At 49.9% G+C, this 19052-nt stretch overlaps 8 protein-coding genes across 8 annotated transcripts; 3 read left to right on the plus strand and 5 right to left on the minus strand.

The window, feature by feature from the left end:
* Positions 1–319: 319 nt before the first annotated feature.
* pex13 (peroxin PEX13) lies at positions 320–2545 on the minus strand. Its single transcript, XM_025680804.1, has 3 exons — positions 2254–2545; positions 1633–2160; positions 320–1576 (listed from the first exon to the last, which is right to left on the minus strand). Exons 1-3 carry the CDS (start codon positions 2303–2305, stop codon positions 807–809), a joined length of 1350 nt encoding a protein of 449 aa, XP_025542040.1. The 5' UTR covers positions 2306–2545; the 3' UTR covers positions 320–806.
* Positions 2546–2737: 192 nt separating this feature from the next.
* On the minus strand, positions 2738–5227 carry BO79DRAFT_286105 (ER oxidoreductin). Its single transcript, XM_025688432.1, has 3 exons — positions 4841–5227; positions 3190–4757; positions 2738–3129 (listed from the first exon to the last, which is right to left on the minus strand). Exons 1-3 carry the CDS (start codon positions 4937–4939, stop codon positions 2994–2996), a joined length of 1803 nt encoding a protein of 600 aa, XP_025542041.1. The 5' UTR covers positions 4940–5227; the 3' UTR covers positions 2738–2993.
* A 938-nt stretch (positions 5228–6165) lies between these two features.
* BO79DRAFT_244079 (uncharacterized protein) lies at positions 6166–7212 on the minus strand (the record flags this gene model as incomplete). The annotated part of the gene is made up of 2 exons (XM_025685342.1): positions 6166–6521; positions 6577–7212. The coding sequence occupies 2 exons, from the start codon at positions 7210–7212 to the stop codon at positions 6402–6404; spliced, it is 756 nt and encodes a 251-aa protein (XP_025542042.1). The 3' UTR covers positions 6166–6401.
* Positions 7213–7327: 115 nt separating this feature from the next.
* Positions 7328–7740, minus strand: BO79DRAFT_79859 (uncharacterized protein). Its single transcript, XM_025689761.1, has one exon. The coding sequence runs from the start codon at positions 7659–7661 to the stop codon at positions 7443–7445; it is 219 nt and encodes a 72-aa protein (XP_025542043.1). The 5' UTR covers positions 7662–7740; the 3' UTR covers positions 7328–7442.
* Positions 7741–9356: 1616 nt separating this feature from the next.
* Positions 9357–10449, plus strand: BO79DRAFT_191154 (HVSL domain-containing protein). Its single transcript, XM_025680805.1, has 3 exons — positions 9357–9625; positions 9706–9931; positions 10012–10449. The coding sequence occupies exons 1-3, from the start codon at positions 9376–9378 to the stop codon at positions 10436–10438; spliced, it is 903 nt and encodes a 300-aa protein (XP_025542044.1). The 5' UTR covers positions 9357–9375; the 3' UTR covers positions 10439–10449.
* Positions 10450–11378: 929 nt separating this feature from the next.
* BO79DRAFT_79865 (uncharacterized protein) lies at positions 11379–12531 on the plus strand. The gene is made up of 3 exons (XM_025689762.1): positions 11379–11452; positions 11506–12243; positions 12458–12531. The coding sequence occupies exons 1-2, from the start codon at positions 11420–11422 to the stop codon at positions 12031–12033; spliced, it is 561 nt and encodes a 186-aa protein (XP_025542045.1). The 5' UTR covers positions 11379–11419; the 3' UTR covers positions 12034–12243; positions 12458–12531.
* On the minus strand, positions 12498–14392 carry BO79DRAFT_169410 (putative MFS transporter). Its single transcript, XM_025679477.1, has 5 exons — positions 14149–14392; positions 13459–14094; positions 13175–13411; positions 13013–13096; positions 12498–12962 (listed from the first exon to the last, which is right to left on the minus strand). Exons 1-5 carry the CDS (start codon positions 14300–14302, stop codon positions 12793–12795), a joined length of 1281 nt encoding a protein of 426 aa, XP_025542046.1. The 5' UTR covers positions 14303–14392; the 3' UTR covers positions 12498–12792.
* Positions 14393–16900: 2508 nt separating this feature from the next.
* BO79DRAFT_169412 (neutral amino acid permease) lies at positions 16901–19021 on the plus strand. The gene is made up of 8 exons (XM_025679478.1): positions 16901–17335; positions 17389–17475; positions 17530–17861; positions 17915–18055; positions 18108–18322; positions 18371–18568; positions 18633–18776; positions 18824–19021. Exons 1-8 carry the CDS (start codon positions 17145–17147, stop codon positions 18905–18907), a joined length of 1392 nt encoding a protein of 463 aa, XP_025542047.1. The 5' UTR covers positions 16901–17144; the 3' UTR covers positions 18908–19021.
* The last annotated feature ends 31 nt before the right edge of the window (positions 19022–19052 follow it).

Consider the following 19052-nt stretch of genomic DNA (forward strand, 5'->3'; position numbering starts at 1 on the left):
CTACTACTACTACTACTACTACTACTACTACTACTACTACTACTACTACTACTACTACTACTACTACTACTACTACTACTACTACTACTACTACTGCTGCTGCTGCTGCTGCTGCTGCTGCTACTACTATTCCGTCTATATCGAATTAGACAGATGGGATGGGATGCCCGGTGAATGACTAAGTGTGTGCCACAAACTGTCTCACTAACTGCTAATTATGTATGCATGCTGGATTGGATAGGTAGTGAGCACGTAGGCCACATGTCGATTGTACTTCTTACAAAAAGACCAAGGTGAAAAAAAAGTAAAGTGGATAGATAGTAGATGATGATGATGAATATACTATATTTCGTTCCCGCTGCATGAGATAACCATATAGGTAAGAGAGAAAAAGGAAGGAAGAGAGAAAAAAAAAGAAAGAAAAGTAAAGGAGATCTTTCTTTTTTTGCGCTGAAACAAACATGCTCCGGAAAATGATGACTCAATCCCTCGAAGAGAATAAGAAGGTAAAGAAAAAGGAAACATGCCCATATACCAGGTACCCAACGCTAGACAATCCAAATCCGGTAATCCGGCGACAATAACAATAGGGGACAGAAAAGAAAAGAAGAAAAAAAAAGTAATGGTAATAAGTCATCATCAGGCGGTCAACCTAGGTCCTGCCACGTGCTTCGCGTGGTTCGTAACATACAGACATGCATGCATGCATGCAGTCAAGCTGGGGTGTGCGGGTGAGTGTGCGCGTCGGAAGTGTAACTATGATACTATAGATATGTGTATGAGGGAGATTAATGGATGGATGACGCTCATGAGTAGAAAGCGCTCTTCTGGAAGCTCTCGGGCGAAATATCACCCATCTTGCCCTTCAGTTCGGGCTTCTTAGCCTCCGCGGCGATCTCCTCAGACGCGCTCGCCTGCATCGAGTTGCTGCGACTGCCGGCTTCGCTGCCCGAGGTGATCGCTTGCTGTTGCGGGCGGCGCTGGATGGTCTCCAGGTACGGCCCGGGCAAGTATCCGACGCGGCCATCACGGGCACGGCAACGCCACCACTCCGAGGCATTACCCATCGGATCGGATTTACTAAGGACAGCCACGATGTCGCCCTTCTTCACGGCCAGGTCGATGCCGGAGCTCTCCTGGGCTTCAGGGGTATAGTCGTAGAGCACACGGCAGAAGTCAAGCTTGGAAGGGTCGAGCGGTGCACCCTGGCCCTGCACGGGCTCCCCGTTGGGACCCAGCATCAGCTGGCGACGCTCCTCTTGCGACCGAGCAAGAGCCTTGATCAACTTGCCCATCAAGTAGGGAAGACCGAAGACGGCGATAAGGAACATGAAGAACGGCTTCTTAGAGGGCTTGGGGGGAGCGGGAGTGCCATCCGGCAGGGTGGCGGGGGAGGAGCGGCCGCTGAGGAATGCTGCAAAGGCGGACGGAGTGAGGGCGGTGGCATCAGCCGGCGGGGGACGACCGGTGATCTTCGCGATCAAGGTCTTGAACCAGCGGATGATGGTGAAGATACCGAGGGCGGAGCCAAGCGTGTTTCGGAGGTTGCCGAACTGCTCTGCTACGGAGACCATGGCTGGACAACTGTTAGTGAGAGGACAGCAACACGCATAGACAAAGGTATTAACGTACCAAAGAAGGAGCTGTGAGTCGCCATGTATGTGCTCTCCAGCATCTGAGCGAATCCTCCAAACGCACCCACGATACTCTCGATCATCTGAAACGTAGCTTGGGTGCTTTGGCTAAAGGAATTCGTCAGGCTGTTGGGATCATTGGGATCACCGGGCATCCCGCCGTACATCCCTCCCATGCCTCCCATACCACCATACATGCCGCCATAGCCTCCCATGCCACCGTAGCCTCCGTACATGGAGCCCATGGTGCCGAAGCGGGAGTACGGCGACGAGTAGCTTCCGTAGCCGCCGTAAGGACTTGCGCCGAACCGAGAGGCCGAGTAGGGAGAATAATTGGAGGCGGTGCGATTGACAACGGAATTCAGGGTATTAGGACGAGACGGTAAATCGGGAGCAGTAGATGTCGAGGATGCTGTGGCTGTGGGGGCCGAGGCGCTGGCGGCCGCGGTCGGAGTAGTCGAACTGGCCGTCATCGCGGATGAGGCGGTCGGAGTAGCCGCCGATGATGTTGTCAAAGCAGGAGACCCTTCAAGTGAGTGACATGTCAGCTACCCAGTATGCAAACAGATGCAAATGTGATTTATTGTTGTATTGTGTTCCAAGAGAGCTGTGGACATACCAGCAGCAGCGCCTGCCCTCTCCCACGGTTTGGGTGGCGAAACGGACGCCATGGATATGCGGGAGGGGTTTGGTACCTCAGCAATCTCGCATGGAGATGGACCTCACAGAGGAGGCCAGTCAAAGCGAGAGCGAGAGCGAGAGGTGGGAATAGCGCGAAAGAAGGATTTGGGGGGTTGGGGGGTGAGAGTAGTCTGGGGAAGAAGAGAGGGGAAAGGGGAGAAAGAGACAGCCCGGGCGATAGATTGGATGGATTGGATGGACTGAATGTGATGAATGAATGAGTGAATGAGAGGCGATGGATGGCGATGGAGATGGAGGCGGTGGAGAAAAAGCCAGAAAAGAGGAGAAAAGGTCGCATGTGGTCCCGATGGACCGAGGCTTCCCGCTTGCCGAGTTAAGTCCCCGGTGATGATTAGTTACCACTTATCTATCTCTAAGTAGTTAGATTAATATTCAGTAGATAGTTACTTCATATCTATCGAGTGGGATATCATATTTGCTGTCCAAATTATCTGAATGTAATATATCACCATCAAATGCTCAGGCCCATTGCTTGGAAAATGAAATGAAATGTACAGCGGCCTAAATGCTCCCAGAACTCCCGAGATGCGATTTCCCAACAGGCATCGTCAACAACGCCGGCCCAAACAGATCGGAAAAAGATTAGTCCTCCACGACGCTAGTTATACAATACAATCCCAGTCACCGCCATCTTCCACGTCTCCCAACTTCTAGTGTCTAAAGCTCCTCATGGGTTGGGGGTGTCGGAGGGGTGGGTCGCTTGGGGAGCTGGATCCTCCAGGACCGTGGTGGCACAGGCAGACCCAGCCAGTAGTTCCATACCCGAGCGATTTCCAGGACGGCGATTTCAAAGCTGCAATGCCTAGTCAGTATACAGAAATAACAGCGAACGTTATCGGGCGCCATCACTTACAATGTCTTCGGTGCATTGACCCAGCTCTTCAGCACGTAGACGAGAATGTCCCCGATCATAGAGAGCTCGGCCTTCATGTCGTCCCAGGCCGTATCCGTGTCGCGGCGTACTCGGACCTTCTCCCACGGAAGCTTCTCGGTGATGTATACAAAGTTGTCATCATCGCCATCCTCGTAGTAGAAGGTCGAGCCACCGTCTTTGAGAAGTCGTCGGGTCTTCTTCTTGCCACTGCGATCCTTGGACGCAATGCTTGCGGGAATGGTGAAGACCTCCCCATCGCCCACATCCATGGCCCGGTGGAAACTCCGGACGGCCGCAATGCTGTGAGAAATGCGACCAAGGGTGTTGATCAGTGCCACCAGCTCGGTCCGGCGCAGCAACGGGTTCTCGCCATTCTTGGTCTCGTCGTACTCGAACAGCACCTTCAGAGCGGTGCCATACCCATTCACTTGAAGCTTGCCCCAGAGGCGGCACTTATCGCATCCGACACAGTCCATCAGGCGACTGACATTGCGAAATCGGTTGCGGAAGTCTTCCTTCAAGCCAGCAGCGCTGGGGTCCTGGAACATGAGGTTCTCGTCGAAAATTTGAGGACGATCAGCCAAGGTCGAGGTCAACTTGGAGACCTTCTCCCTAGTCATGGCATCCTGGATCGGATCACTGACGCAGTAGTTGTAGTTGTGTAGGTGTTTCTGCAACTTTGCCACGGCGCGCGAGACCAGCGCGTAATTGAAGTACAGATTCGAGATGCGCTCGGGGTGATCGTGGAGGCGATCTTTGAAACATTGAAGGTTGGGATGCCATTGCCCCGTCGTCTGATTGAGGTAATCCCAGCAAAGGTGGGTTGAGATAGACGCATGCATTCCACTGATGAGACGATGGAATACGCGCTTCTCGAGACACTCGTTGTCCAAGGGAAGCAGGTCGGGGCGCTTCAGCTCCTGCTGGAGCACATGGCGGAAATCGTTGACCGCTTGAAGACCACCCAGCTGAGGGGTCACCGGTGACAGCTCTGGCACCGGTTTGAGGAAGCAATTCTCCCGATAGATTGCGTCCCAAACCTGGTGAGCGCCCATACCGGCGTACCCCGTGAACCGCTCTGGATTATCAACGAGACTGACATAGTCTCCCTTGCCGCTAGCACCCTCATCTTCGGGAACACAGTAGTCCCGTTCGTCACATTCATCATCATACTCCACCACACAACTCTCTTTGACATTTTCACCTAACATTCCCTGGAGCGGTCGATTAAGAGGTCGCTCCTTTCGCTGATTGCGGCCCGGATGGCCTGCTTTAGGTCCCTCGAGTTTACTAAGCTCCTCCGCGCGCCATGTTAACGGGATGTCGTCCTCTGACTCGATTGTGTTGACGGAGCATGCGATGTTCCCGCACATGCTATTCGCATCGTTCCAGAACGGACAGACTTTGTTGAAGAGGTTCAGACGGTAGTACGAAAAGAAATCGGTATCTTGCGTAATGGATTGGAGGAGGGTGTAGACTTGATCGTTCAGATGATCGATGGTGGCGTAGGAGACGCAAGCGTCAGACACCATGGCAGTGGGGTCAATCTGGTAGAGATGAGAATGGATCAGCCAAGTCTGGTCTTCAATATGCAGCCAAAGGCGCATGCTCGAGCGTTGTATCGACTTACCGCACACTTGTCCTGGTTATGGTGCAGCCCAGTCTCGGCATTGGAAAGCCTCGACAGGGCAAATACCGCCAGATAGAAAAATTTGGCTGCGGAGCGCATCTTGGGATGGCCGGAGACCGGCGGAAACGAGTGGACAAGAACGTAGGAAAGGATCGGAGTGTATGACAGAAACTCAGAGTGTATAGAGTGAAGCTATGCAATGAAGGTTATGGTAGGTAAGCCAAGAAGCAGGGTCCTTCACATGAAGATCAGCGACGGAAGGGAGGCCTGGATTGTCAACGGTCAATCGCGATCAGGCCAAATGACATTTCCCTGCACAAGAGGTGATGCAATTCCAACTGCAGCAAAAGGAAGCAAAAACGAATGATGGGAATAAAGAAGCAGGTGGAACGAGGGGACTTGAGTATTCAAGGAATGTCCGTTGCGAAGTGGACAAGTTGTCCTTGGTGGCGCGGAGTTGCATGATCCGCAAGTAGTCATCAATAGTCATCAAATCAATTCCATCTCCGCCGGCTTATCGCCGCCAACAAAAACCCTTGTTTCAGACAGCTCCCCACTGCGATGATCCACGGTAGTCTAGATATATCTGCCTATACCTTATAGAAAGTGTTTACAAATCGACTTTCTGTCTTTGTTCTCTTTGCTGTTATTTTTGGGGGGTTGGCTCGGTACTTCACAAGGATTTCAATATAGTGGTTTATTCAGCGATCGCAACTCGCAACGTTAATGTCCTTGCATCAGCTGACGGATTGGGATAATGAGACCAAGATCATGCTGTCGCATGGCCGTGTTGGTAAGATTAAGGGGCGTCAGGAGCGACATGGAGTGCTATAACGGTCACGGTACATGATGATGCCTGATGCTCAAGCTATTAGTAACTTCCAGAATGAAATCACTTAGTTATCGGTTTAGTTACTTTTCTTATTACGCTGAGTAAGTAAATATACAAAATGATAAGGGATAATTACTAGTAGTAGGTCGAGTAACTATGCCATGCGCTTTGACGTGAAGTCATACAGGTTCCGCAGGCTCTAGGACATGTCAGATGCATGTCTCGCAGATTACTTGTTCCAGATAGGAGTATGAGTAGTATATTTAGTAGTGTGCAATACAACACACTGGATGAATTGTTACGCTAACGCGGCTCCGTATGGGGGACAAATGACTACGCTGTATGCACTCTACAGTGTTTATTGAGCAGTGGCAGATTGTAGATCGTCAAATTTGACTGTCAGACAGCAGAAGTAAGAACAACCATGGATATTCCCAATTCAAACCCATCAAAGGGGGCTGTAGCAACCATGAACGCCTTCCACCGTGATACTCCAGGCTTCAACTCCGAGCGTGACACATCATGTCATACCGTAATCACCGAGGTCATGACCGGTGTAGCAGGGGAATCATGGTAAAATAAAATACATATGGAAAAATACGCTCCAAAAATCATCAAAACCCAACACCAACTCTCGCTGCTCCATCAGGGAGACGCGGTCTTATAGACGAACCAACCGCAAATGCATGTTGTAGTGCGGCCGTATACCACAAGTCCAAATGAACTGGTTTAAGAAGTTCCGCTGCGCTTGCGACGACGGATACTGAGCGCTTTCCGGAGCGAGGCGAATGGCTTGGGGTGGGGTGCATTGTAAAAGGGGTCCTTTTTGAAATCCTCATCGGTGAATTTCTAGAAGGATGTTAGAGCTTGTTGCAAATCAGTGCACAGCAAATCAGGAACTTACTTGACCGGGACAACGCATAAAGTTTCCATAGTCGTTCATCATGTTCGGCCCCTCCTCGTATTCGTAGGTGCGGCCCTCCATGTCTGTGTGACCTGGAGGGTAATAAGCCACTCCGTCCAGAGGACGGTGACTATCGATGCAGTCCCTAATTTTATCTTTCGGAGTCGCCTTCAAGGTCTCCGCAGTTGAATCTTTGACTGCCTCGACGGGGCTCTGCTTGGTGTGGTAGTTCCTCTCCGCATAGACAGCATCGTAGGGCCCCTCGTGATGGTACTGGCAGAGACTCGCGCTGTCCAGACGATCAATGACGTCTGGATTGACCAGCATCGAGTTCCTCGAGTATCTGGCTGGCTGAGGGTTCGACGGGCTGCCATGACGACGGCGCCGAGAACTACTCTCCTTCTTCCGTCGAGGCTCGACGGGGTGATGCTCCGGAGAGCCCGAATAGTAGACGGAGGGGAAAGACGTAGAGCGCTGACGGTTCAAGGACCGCCGACTGGGAGAGGGAGAGTGGAAGCGTTGGTAGGATCCATACGAATCCATTTCAACGCCCATGTCCATCAGGTTGGAAGGATACCGATGGGAGTAAGAGGCCCGGTATGGGGTCGCACAGACTGGGAGAACGGCGGACGCCATAGTAACTGGACGCCGGAGGAAGAAGTGAAAATACGAAGGGAGGAGAGAAATCCAGAGATGAGGATGCCTCTCAAAGTTGGAGGATGAGAGTTAGGTATATATAGGGACAACGGGATGCCCTATAAATGTATGTAGGCGTTTAATAGTATTGCCTACTAGTGACTGCCTGCGTCTGCAGCCCGTAACTCAAAAGAGTGGTGGGGCTTAGCAGCGGTGAAGTCGGGTATTGATTATAGAGTTGGGGAGTAACGTTGAAGCTGCGGGTCTGTGTGGTTATGAGTGTGGCAGAGTAGGTTTGGAAGTATGAGAGAGTAAGTAGTATAAGTTGGTTTGCAAGGTAGTGGTTTGGTTGTTAGATGGGGAGTAGTAGGAAGAAGTATGAAGAGGACGAGAGGAAGAGGACAAGAAGGAGAGTAAAAGAGGCGAGAAGAGCAGAGGGGAGAGTTCATAATTCATCATGATTATTTAGGCTCTGGTCATCGCTGGTCATGCAAGTGCAAAGCCGAACCGGTGGACCGTGACGTGACGAGTAGCGCCGCATTGCTTTTCCATTTGCTCACTTTTGCTTCCACGCGATCCGGGGGTGGGTTTGTACTATTACGCCTTTATCGATAAGGCTAGAGTCTACTACAAATGAGTACGTACGGTCAAGACTAGACCGGTTCGGTTGCATCGGATGTACTCTTCGATGATGAAAATACCTGGGCAACATCTCCTGTTGTCGGGTCTTAGTTAGGACTTTGCACTGAATGCCCTCATTCTGTAGGTGCGCGGAAGGCTCGGGCCCCAGGGCACTTCCCCTCCGCCCCTCCCGGTTCTAGACTTGAAGAACCAGTCAGGATGGCCCAGGCTGATATTAGTAAATCACCATGGAACCTCTAGAAGGTCCCTGAGGGATTCTAGTGGAGTCGCAGTGGCAATTCTCACCGTCATGATTGTCGTGTCGTCGTCAGCTGTGGATGCCCAGGGCCACCATCCACCGGCTGACTAAATCATTTGCACCAACTTCCTCTGCAATTGGAGTCTTGACATCATAACCACCAGACTTCCCAACCCCAACTGACTGCGACATCCTGCAAATTCCTTCTGGCATTCTTTTTTACATCATTTGAAAGAAACAGGTTGAGTATCTTAACGGGAGGTGTACTGACTTGATTATTTTATTAAGTTAAATAGTGACCTACGGAATAATACCCACTATGCTGAGTGAGCTCCAGCTCCGTCTTTAAGCTTATCTTTAGTGACCACGATAGCGCCAACGGCGGGCTGGATCTAGCCCTGCTAGTCTTGAAACAAGTTTTGGTTTGCGACTAAAAAGCACGCGCCAGTATTAACATCTGCATGCTTCTGACAGGCGCTTCTACGAGTTGCTGTTACACACTCATCCACGCACAAAGTAATTTGATGGTCCGCATCGCATGTTAGCCTGCGACGGTCTGCATGGGCGACCCAGTGCATGGAGAATGTGTTACACAGGGTCTAGATTTGTCCTACGAACCTTCAGGGACTAGAAGTATTGCAGGCTTATAATTAGAAACGAGCCAGGTGTAATGAACGCATATTGCCAGGTACATTCGGTCTACTTTCTCTCCCTGTCAGGGGGGGGCTGAGGTCCATCCATGGATAGGAGCCCCAACCCTTGCGAGGTGACATGGATAATGCGAACAAGCTTCGACGTAATCCATCCAATATGTGCCCGTACCCCTGCTGCTACGGAGTCTTCTGGGCAATAATTAATGCTAACAAACAAAGAGTCGATGAAGTATCTCGCTATTGTCCTCGCTCACCTTGTGGTCCCTTGTGCTCCGATCCCTATTGACCTCTGCTGAGACAGTAAGACGGACGCCTCAGCATACAGAGTAGACATTTGGAGCCACCATAAAAGTAATCGAGAGAAAAAAAAAAAGGCATCTCACAACAGATCATTCTTCAGAATCAAAACCATGATGTGTTCTGTTCATCTGCTAAAAGTCCACTCCAATCTAGAACCCCTTCCAGCTCCAACTGGCGAGTCTTGGCAGCCCTACCCGTAAAAAGCAGAGTTTCAATACGGACAGCCCGGCTCCACCATGCCGACCCGATGGAACAACAATTTACTACTCCAACTGCGGCCACCAAATTCATCCTGGATGACCACTTCCAACCAATGTCCCTGACCCTGTAATGGCTTTGGTGCAATATTCTGAATCTGAATCCGAAGCAGAGAACGAGCCCCCTCAGCCCCCAGCAAAAAGGCCCCGTCAAGCCGCCAACAATCCATCTTCCTCACTCCCACCCTTACCAGCCGCTTTTCACGATCTCTATGCCTCCAGCACTCGTGTCAGCGTGACCGACGACCCCAGTCTCCACGGAGGCCGAAAAAGGGTCATTCCCCATGTTGAAGGGAACTGGCCGACCCACATCTACTTGGAGTGTATGTGTCATCCACCAGCATCCTCTGGCAGTAATTAGGTTCTCGAGAACGGAAATAACACCCGTTTGACCAATCTACAGGGTATCCATCCAAAGATGAGCTTTCTATTCTTAGCGATGTCATAGTGCAGATCAAGGATAGGCTCGATGGAAGCACGATTCAGCTCCACAGCCTACTACATAGTGATCTTGGCGCGCAACTGCCCCTCCACATTAGTTTGTCTAGACCGGTCGTGCTACGGACAGAACAGCGACAGTCATTCTTGGACATGTTTCAGTCTCAGCTGAAAGAGTCGCAAATTCCAACGTAAGTAGCTGACTTGCTTATTTTCTTGGGATTATTAGTCTTGTGATCGATCAACTCATCATGCTGACAAGCTGTGCAAGGTTCAACGTCTCGACAAATAGCCTCGACTGTGTCTCAAATTACGAGAAGACGCGGTGGTTCTATGTCTTACGTGCGGAAAAGCCAGAGGAAGATAATCTGAATCGTCTTCTTCGGCTGTCTAATCGAGCCCTGGCGCGGTTTGAACAGCTTCCCTTATACGAGTCGTCGCAGGATGTGGCGGCTGAGCGGAAGTCAAATGGTGGTGGTATGACACTGCCACGGGTGTCGAGTGAGTCTGGCCAGTCTGGGGCTGATTACTCTCACTGCTTCCATATCTCGTTGGCATGGAGCTTGACGGGTCTGTCGTCTGCAGAGAGGGAGCTGATCGGAGGTGTGGATTTGCGTAGGGTACGTGAGTTGAAGGTGCGGTTTGATTGTGTCAAGGTGAAAATTGGGAATCATGTTTCTAGTATACCGCTGCAGTAGATGATTGAAATTAAATAGACATAGAAGTGTACATAGATAAAAGATTTCACTGGAATACTGTGGTTGGTGGGTGGGTGAACATTAGCGCTGACTCTTCCAGCAATACTCGTCTTCTAGTATATTATAGACCTAACCTGTTATTGGTTATATTCGATTCCAGGCTCATAATATGTATATTTACTAGAAACTGGGCACGAAATATCATCACCGGCCTATTACTCCACACGGTGGAATTCGGATATACATCGGCTATTCCCATACTACTAGATTTCTCATGACAGATATACTAGTAACTACTAGAAGTGCATAACTTTCTCACATACTATATTGTAATAACTGCATCACATGAGCAATATTGTAGCCTGTGCCGTTGTGGTGGATTGTTGTTTTCTCCTACCTCACCGAACTCATATACTTTACCTGGATCAACGACAGCATAACCTATTGACACCACCAGAAAGTCGTTAAAATTGAGAACCTCAAGCTACTAAGTATCTACACGGTCATCGACTAGACACCGTGTCCTGAGCAGCTTAGTAGTTTACTTAATTGTCATTGATGGTCTGTCTGTCGACCAAGCTACTAACAGTGCTACTACTGGTCATAAGAGACATGAATATATATTCCATCAACGGCAATACCCAAATGAAATCCACTCTCTAATTGCTGAATACAAACACCAAACCTCTCAATCATTGAATATAGTACCTTCAAAAACCAGAGCACATCCACTTGGCTAAGTTGCAATCTCATATATTATTCCTACTGCTAAAGTCCATCCTGTGTACACACCAACATAACCACCCGTAACATTCATCCGTCCCATACAATACAATACATCCCGCCCACGCACGTCACAAACCGCTAACCCACACCCAACACGCGTAGCTTAGCTTACCTAGCTAGCTATCTTCTTCCTCAAATTCATCTTCAATCCACTCTTTTCCCTTAAGCAACAAAAATCATCCCACACCCTCCAAAATGTCCCTGATCACCCCACCACCCATTACCATCGTACGCTATCCTCCCCAGAAGAACCAAAATGTGCAAATACCTAACCCCCACAGGAAGACCTCCACGCATTCCAAGCAAAACACTTCCCGGGGAGCATCATCGCCCAAACACCACAGCCACAACCACAACAAGTGACGAATACCAACCAGCCCGAAGAACAATACACCTTGGAAGAAGAATACCAAGAATACGATTACTACGAAGAAGAAGAAGACCTAGGCTACTACCCCGACGGCGTGAAACGCACGCTCACGGACGAACAAATCCGCATATTCAGACATAGTGAAATCCATGCCTTGAGGAGGGAGAAGGAGTTGCGTGAGGAGGAGGAGGCGGATGCAGCAGCAGCAACAGAGCGTGCCGTAGTTGCAGATGCGGACGCAAACGCACGATCAGATGCAGCTGGTACAGAACAAGCGAGCAAGTCTCGGGCAAAAGGGGAAGAAGATGCGGATGTGAAGATGGATTATGGGGATGGGGATGGGGGTGCTTCTGCTTCTGCTTCGAATACGACTTCGAAGGCGGCTTCTAGGCCTGTGCCGCAGTTTACAGGCAGGAGGATCATTTCGTATGATGATTGAGGTTGAGGTTGAGGTTGATCAGAGGTTGAGAGTTAAGGTGGTTTTTTATGTGATTGCCTCATATTTATCTGCCTGCTTGCCTGCCTAGGTATATGTGGTGCGGTTAACCGTTCTGGTTTCTGCGCCCTGCTGGAGACACCGTCGACACATCTGTCTATCCGACATTCTAGGGTGCTTCAGTCACACGCATCAGCTGGTCCTTCTGACATGGTAAGTCTACTTTCCACCGTTTGTTTGCTTTCTTGCTATTCTGCTTCCCACATGATGAAAACATCGTATCAGTCATCCTTAGTCGGAGCGCCATACCATCTGCGGATGTGTAAGGCTATGTCGACTTTAATCTTCTCTCTGAGCTTACTTGTATTGCTGCTTATTGGACTTGAATTTTATTCTAAGTTCTGTTGCTAATTCACTTATTGACTAGTGCTGTCTTTGATGAAGCAAGAGCAAATGATGTGGCATTTTGATCATATGCATCGACGGTGCAAACACCCTGTAAATAGGGTACGATTTGCCATCTATGTTGTGGTCCAGACGCGCGCCTAGAGAGGGTGCTTGAACGATCAGCTGCGAAGTGAAAATGCTTCTCAACTTCATTGAGAACATGACACTCGTGATATTCATGGAAGCAGCATATCTTCATCAAACCACATCGGTCCAAGGATTGAAATGTTATTTATCAACATAGCAAAACTACCGACGCGTAGGCTATAGCGCCGCATCTCAAATGTAGCGCCACTATGGCCTTTCTACATCTACTTAAAGCGTGATTGGTCTCTGTCTAGGGACGAAGCACCAGAAAATGGCAATTCCAATGAGCAGCCCCAGCATGATGGGCTGTAAAACCTGGACGCCGGCCTGGGAGGCCACCGCTCCCGTTAAGAAAGGGAATGCAGCGGACCCGGCCTGTCCAAGACTGGCAGTGAATCCTGTTGATGATCAGCATGAGCAAATCCACATTCGAATGCCAACTACTTACCCATTGCTCCCACGTGAAGTTCTTTTGGGATGACCTTGGTGAGGACATAGAGTCCAACTGGGTAGAAAGGACCGATAAAGAAACCTGGTACCAACTATTAGCAGTGTTCGTACAGTGGCGTACCTTGTGTCTCGCAAACGCGCTGGGATGGAGCATACTCACCCAGGAAACACACTGTTACTGCATTGATAGTGATGTCTGGGACTAGCCAGAACAAAAGCTGCATTGCCACAGCCAACGCGGTATAAACGAATACCATGCGCCGTTCACCCAAGCGATGCGTGATATCCGCTAAAGCAACACGGCCCAAGGTAAAGCCGGTCCAGAAGCCGGACGCAATATATCCTACTTTGGTAGGGTCGCCATTTCTCACCGAAACAAGGAACTGCACAAGCCAACCTGAAACACGTCAGCAAGGAGCTGCCTCCAGTCGTGGAAGAACGTACCTCCAGCAGTCACCTCCGCGCCAACGTACAAAAAGAAGAAGCCGTTGAATATCCACACAGTCTTGTTTGACACTGTTTCTCGAAGCTCCTTGCCGGCCGTCTCCTTCGCATTGCTCACATTCGGACGGAAGAGCCCCTTTCTGAAGGTCCAGACCAGAGATGTGATGTTTAGTACGCCGAGCAACATGGTCACAAGGTAGTAGTGGTGCCAGACTGGCATTCTCGAGGCAATCGTATTGGCGATCAATGGAGCGAGAATGGTTCCGACGCCATACACGGCATGCAAAATGCCCAGCCACCGATGGGCGTCCTTGACAGTTATAGTGAACATGTTCATCTGGGCATCTTGGAAAGCTACGCCGCAACCAGTGAAGAAGAATGCTGCCACGAAGAGGGGGAAAGGCGGACTCCAGAACATCAAGGCATAGCCGAGACACTGAATGGTTGCTCCCAGGACCAGTGTACCGCCCGTTCCTATATGGGAACAGACATGAATATTGGCGAATGAGGCGACAACCCAACCCACAAAGTTGACTAGGTAGATGATGGACACCTGCAGAAGACCAACATCATAAGTCGGTTGTATGTACGGGATCAGAGGGCCCAATGCAGCATCTTTATGGTCGGCCCATTCTACTGTCAGCTTCGGTTTGCTATCGCAAGCGAGTTACAGGGGGCGGGGCAATGTACCGTTCAGCCCGGCCATCAATGCGGCAAAGTTGGTACTGAGGATCTTGCTTTTAACATCTCCGACATCCTTGGGAAGGAGGAACGTAGACTCATCAGCCGGAGCGATTTCATCCTGAGCGTAGTTGCCATGTCCAGCTTCTCTGTGGTCGCCCATATTGTTGATTGACTGAATTGACAAGTCGCGTTGAGAAGGGCAGCCGCGCACTGGAGTAGCCAATTACTTATATACGAGAGAAAGCAACCGTAATCCTTGGCAGCAGCAACTAGCTCCACTGTCGCTTAGCTCTATAGCAGGTAATCGCGGCTACCTAAGAATCCGACCCCAGCTTATGAGATGCTTGATGGTGGGGTAAACCCGAAGTTCCCCCGAGGTGTGGCAGCTTGCCTCTCTATCTGTCGGTGAGGAACACATGGTGGATCTTGGAGTCTAGCCCACCACTCCAGATTGTGCTTGGGGACTCGCATCGTGCAGACCAGAGTCAAAACTGCAATCAGACTGGCGAGAGCCGAGTCAGGTGGCCGAGCGGGCAATTGGCGTCTTATTTTGCCGTTTTGGGAAGGTCTGCCAGCTGCTTACTCATGGTTGCCATTGCTGGAAGATTAGCGCCTGGAAGGACCTTCCTGGTGTTGAGTTGATTATCGGGGACTCGGGCCGAGGGAGCGTGGAAACACTTGATGCTGAGATGTTGGTATCTAGTAACTGCTATCAGTTAGCTATCTAGCTCTCAAGGTGATAAGGTATAGCCCAAACATAGTGGTGAATCTGGCTTAACACTACTACTACTAGTCCTTGTTCATAACATATCATTAATGCTAAGTCACCCTCATCTCTTTGTCAAGGGAAAGAGTGAGGTGGGATAAATCTTTCCAAACCCAGGCAGGAACATTAAAACACACGGTGTGGCAGCGAAGAACAGAGCTTGTCCTACCGTAATGGGGACGAGAACATTGTTGTTTCGATCATTCGGTCTTTCATTCCAGGTTTCTATGCTCATAACGTGGTAGGTAGATGCAGTCCAGATAGTAGTTTGCAATTCGGGTCGTTCCGAGATATTTGGCTGGCTGTCTCGTGTTCCTGCAGAGTAGTATCGAGATGGATGCTTCTTTGAAGGTATATAACGCTGCAGTCAGGTTGCGAGCTGCTCTCGATGGTAGAGAAGAGCGGTGGAGAGCGGTTTTGACGGATGAATTGTTGTGATAGTTCAATTGGAAGGTAGCCCTGTTCCACGGGGGTCTTATCTGAACTTGTAAAGAGCCGCATGGCACCTTTGGCATGAGAATGATGAAGAGAAAGGGATAAGATTGTCACAGAAGGTATGAGGGGAGATGATAGTTAATACCCATTTGGTCCCAGAGACTACTTGAATAGACGGAAAACATATTGCCGAAACGGGAAGTCACCCTTCAACAGGCCTAGCCTATGCAATACCATCCCTTATCAATCGAAACAAGCACTTAGTAGGGCCCTGGGACAGTAGCACACCCATAAACATCAACGTCTTCAGGTCGGTGGTCTATCTTACTCTCAATAGGTACATCACAACAAGGAAGTATACTGTTCGATTTTTTTTGCTATTAACTACCATCCACCTCGTTTCTTCTGCATTAACACACAAAAATGTGCCTATCTACAGCAGTCCTTTAATGATAGCAGTGTATACAAACCCCGCAATGACAAGACATCTTGTCCGCAGCTAGCCGGGTTTCTAACACAGCTACCCCGGATATTTCTGGCGAACACGGGGTAACGCTTAGAGGCGGGGATGGTATTTATGTGGTCCCTGCATCCACGAACTTTTCCAGATCAGGGGATGGTCGACGCCCATTGGACACGAGGAAGCCAATTCTGAATCAAATCCTGGACTAGTAAATCAATTCTACCCCAGCCATGAGGGATAATACTTGTGGGGTGAGTAGTAATATTCCCCGCAAAGCAGAAATTTTACATGTAAGAGAAACTGAGGATATGAGTTTCCATGACCAATTGATTAAAAAAGCGTGATTCCATTCCGCCTTTATCCGGATTCTCTGAGCACATTACTGATGACGAGCGGTATGCAATGGCGACCTGAGCTGAATTCGAGGGTGTAAAATGCCTCGTCTTGTTGAGAGCGGTTTATGTCATGTTGAGAACGTTCTTGAGCTCCTTTGAAGCTTAAGTAGCCAACATTAACGAGATTAATCATAGCAAGGTATCCCAATCGAGATACAATGGCGAGTATGAACAAGTAAATAAGTAGGAAGTAGTAAAGCGGATGAACAGCCCGTCGCATCCGTTCGATAAGCCAGTGTAACGTTGGATCTCCAACGAGGCTGACGGGCCAACCAGAAGTCACCCTGGGACCGGCAGGGTTACACAGGCAGCCCTCAAACAGGAAGTGGAAAGGCTGGGCATTCTTGGAATCGACTGAGGAATCCCTTTTCCAATGCAAAATTACACTGCCATGTATCACACTTATCACGAGCAATGCCACAATCATGCTTAATCAAGGCAGTGCCTGATGTTCTCCTGCCGGTGTTGCCCGGCATTGTGACACTTGAACTTGCAGCTCGGTTCTGGATGACCTCAAGGAAGGGATAGATTGATACCCGCGGAAGTTTAACTGTCAAATCATGGTGGATCGGATTCCTGCAGAATCGGGAAAGCCGTGGTTCACGGCAAGTGCAAGTCTGGGTTACGTCTTCGAGTGTCTCCACCGCATGCATGCGACATCCTGAACATCTCCCCCCTCCCCCAACGAGGCTGGCTGTTCGGAAGGTCGTGCGGCTCCATGGCAATAACGCAATTTCTTTGCAATGTGCCTTTAACTCGGCTCCTCCAGGCAATCACTTTGTTTTCTCTCTCTTCCTCCTTCCGCAGCTCCTCTCCTTCCTCATAGTTATAACGAGCAGGCTGAGGTCAACAGGGAGCCTGTCTCTTTCTCCATTGTACGGGCTCAAGTGCTACAACTCGAGCACTTCGTTCTGTACTCTGCTCGAGCAGTAACGCCGTCATCATGAGATCTTCAGAGATCTATCCGGCACCCCCCACGGTGGCCGACCAGGAGCTGTGGGAAGAGAAGGAAGTGTCGACTGAACAGAGCTCTCTCGAAGTCGGAGAGAACAAAGACCTCGCTCTTCAGCAGACACAAGATGCCTTTGGGAATGAAGAGTTCGCGGAGGTCAAGTACAAGGTCCTCAAGTGGTGGTATGCAAGCCATTGTACTACATATCTCAACATTGTTCCTGACGTCTTCCTAGGCAATGCGGCCTGCTCATGGTGGCTGAAACAGTCTCCCTGGGGGTGCTGTCCTTGCCTGCTGCCGTTGCCGGCTTGGGTTTAGTCCCGTAGGTGCATGCGACCTTCTGTGAGGTATCTGTCACTGACATCACCACCTCCAGCTCGGTGATTATCCTGGTCTGCCTGGGTGGCCTGGCCACCTACACGGGCTATGTGATCGGCCAGTTCAAGTGGAGGTATCCGCACGTTTGCAACATGGCTGATGCGGGTGAGGTGCTTGCTGGCCGCTTTGGCCGTGAGCTGTTGGGATTTGCCCAGATCATCTTCCTCATTTTCATCATGGCCAGCCACCTGCTAACCTTCACGATTGCCATGAATGCCTTGACTGACCATGGCACGTGCTCCATCGTCTTTGGAGTGGTGGGCCTGGTTGTCTCTTTCGCGTGCTCGTTGCCGCGCACTCTGGAAAAGATGTCCTGGCTCTCGTTAATTTGTAAGCAACCCAAACTTGTAGTTATCGTGCAGAGCGACGCTGACTATAGCCAGCTTTCATTAGCATCTTGTCATCTGTGTTCATCACAATGATCGGGGTGGGTATCTCACACCCTGGGAAGGTAATTGAAGCAACGGTCAGAACCGACCTAATCCACGGCTTCACCGCGGTGGCCAATATCGTCTTTGCATTTTGTTAGTATCCGCTGCCTAAGTCGCTTTGATTGTCAAGCTAATCCTGTTATAGCTGGACATGCTGCATTCTTTAGCCTTGCAGCGGAATTGAAAAATCCAGCCGACTATCCCAAAGCCTTGATGCTGTTGCAGAGCGTCGATATGACCCTCTATCTCGTTGCAGCCGTCGTCATCTACTGCTATGGGGGATCCACAGTTACTTCTCCCGCACTGGGTTCCGCCAGCACGGTTGTGTCCAAAGTTGCTTATGGCATTGCGCTTCCGACAGTATGTTGCAACTTCGTATAACATTGCTGGTTTCTGACAACCATACAGATCATCATCGCCGGCGTTATCAACGGACATGTGTCTGCCAAGTCCGTCTATGTGCGTATCTTCCGTGGCACTGACCACATGCATAAGCGCACCTGGACTGCCGTGGGCTCTTGGACCGCAATTGTCCTAACACTGTGGGTGCTCGCCTGGATCATTGCGGAAGCGATTCCAGTGTTCAATAAATTGCTGAGCTTGGTTGTATGTCCTACACCCTGGTCCCAGTTGCACTTGTACAAGGCAAGGACAGTCTAACAATATGCAGACTGCGCTCTTCGCCAGTTGGTTCACTTTCGGTTTGAGCGCGATCTTCTGGTTCTACATGAACTCTGGCCGATGGTTCTCGTCTCCGAAGAAATTCGCCCTTTCTGCTGTCAACTTGCTTGCTCTGGCAGTTGGATGTTGTCTGGTATGTATATCCTCCACTGATCCAGACCAGTCTACTCACATATACAGTGCGGTCTCGGGCTCTATGTCTCCGGAAAGGCCATCCACGACGATCCCCACCATGCCAGTTTCACCTGCATGAGTACTGTCTAATGTGTGATGAGGTTATGTCAATTGTCTGTTTGCTCGCGATAGACTGGGAATATGGCGTTTGAGGGTCGACCTTGGTTACGATCGTTATGATGTCCTGGTATGAACAAGATGGAGTCTTGTATATAAACTTGTAAATACATTATGC

This window comes from Aspergillus costaricaensis, assembly GCF_003184835.1.
Source record: "Aspergillus costaricaensis CBS 115574 unplaced genomic scaffold BO79scaffold_8, whole genome shotgun sequence".
NCBI classification, from domain to species: domain Eukaryota; kingdom Fungi; phylum Ascomycota; class Eurotiomycetes; order Eurotiales; family Aspergillaceae; genus Aspergillus; species Aspergillus costaricensis.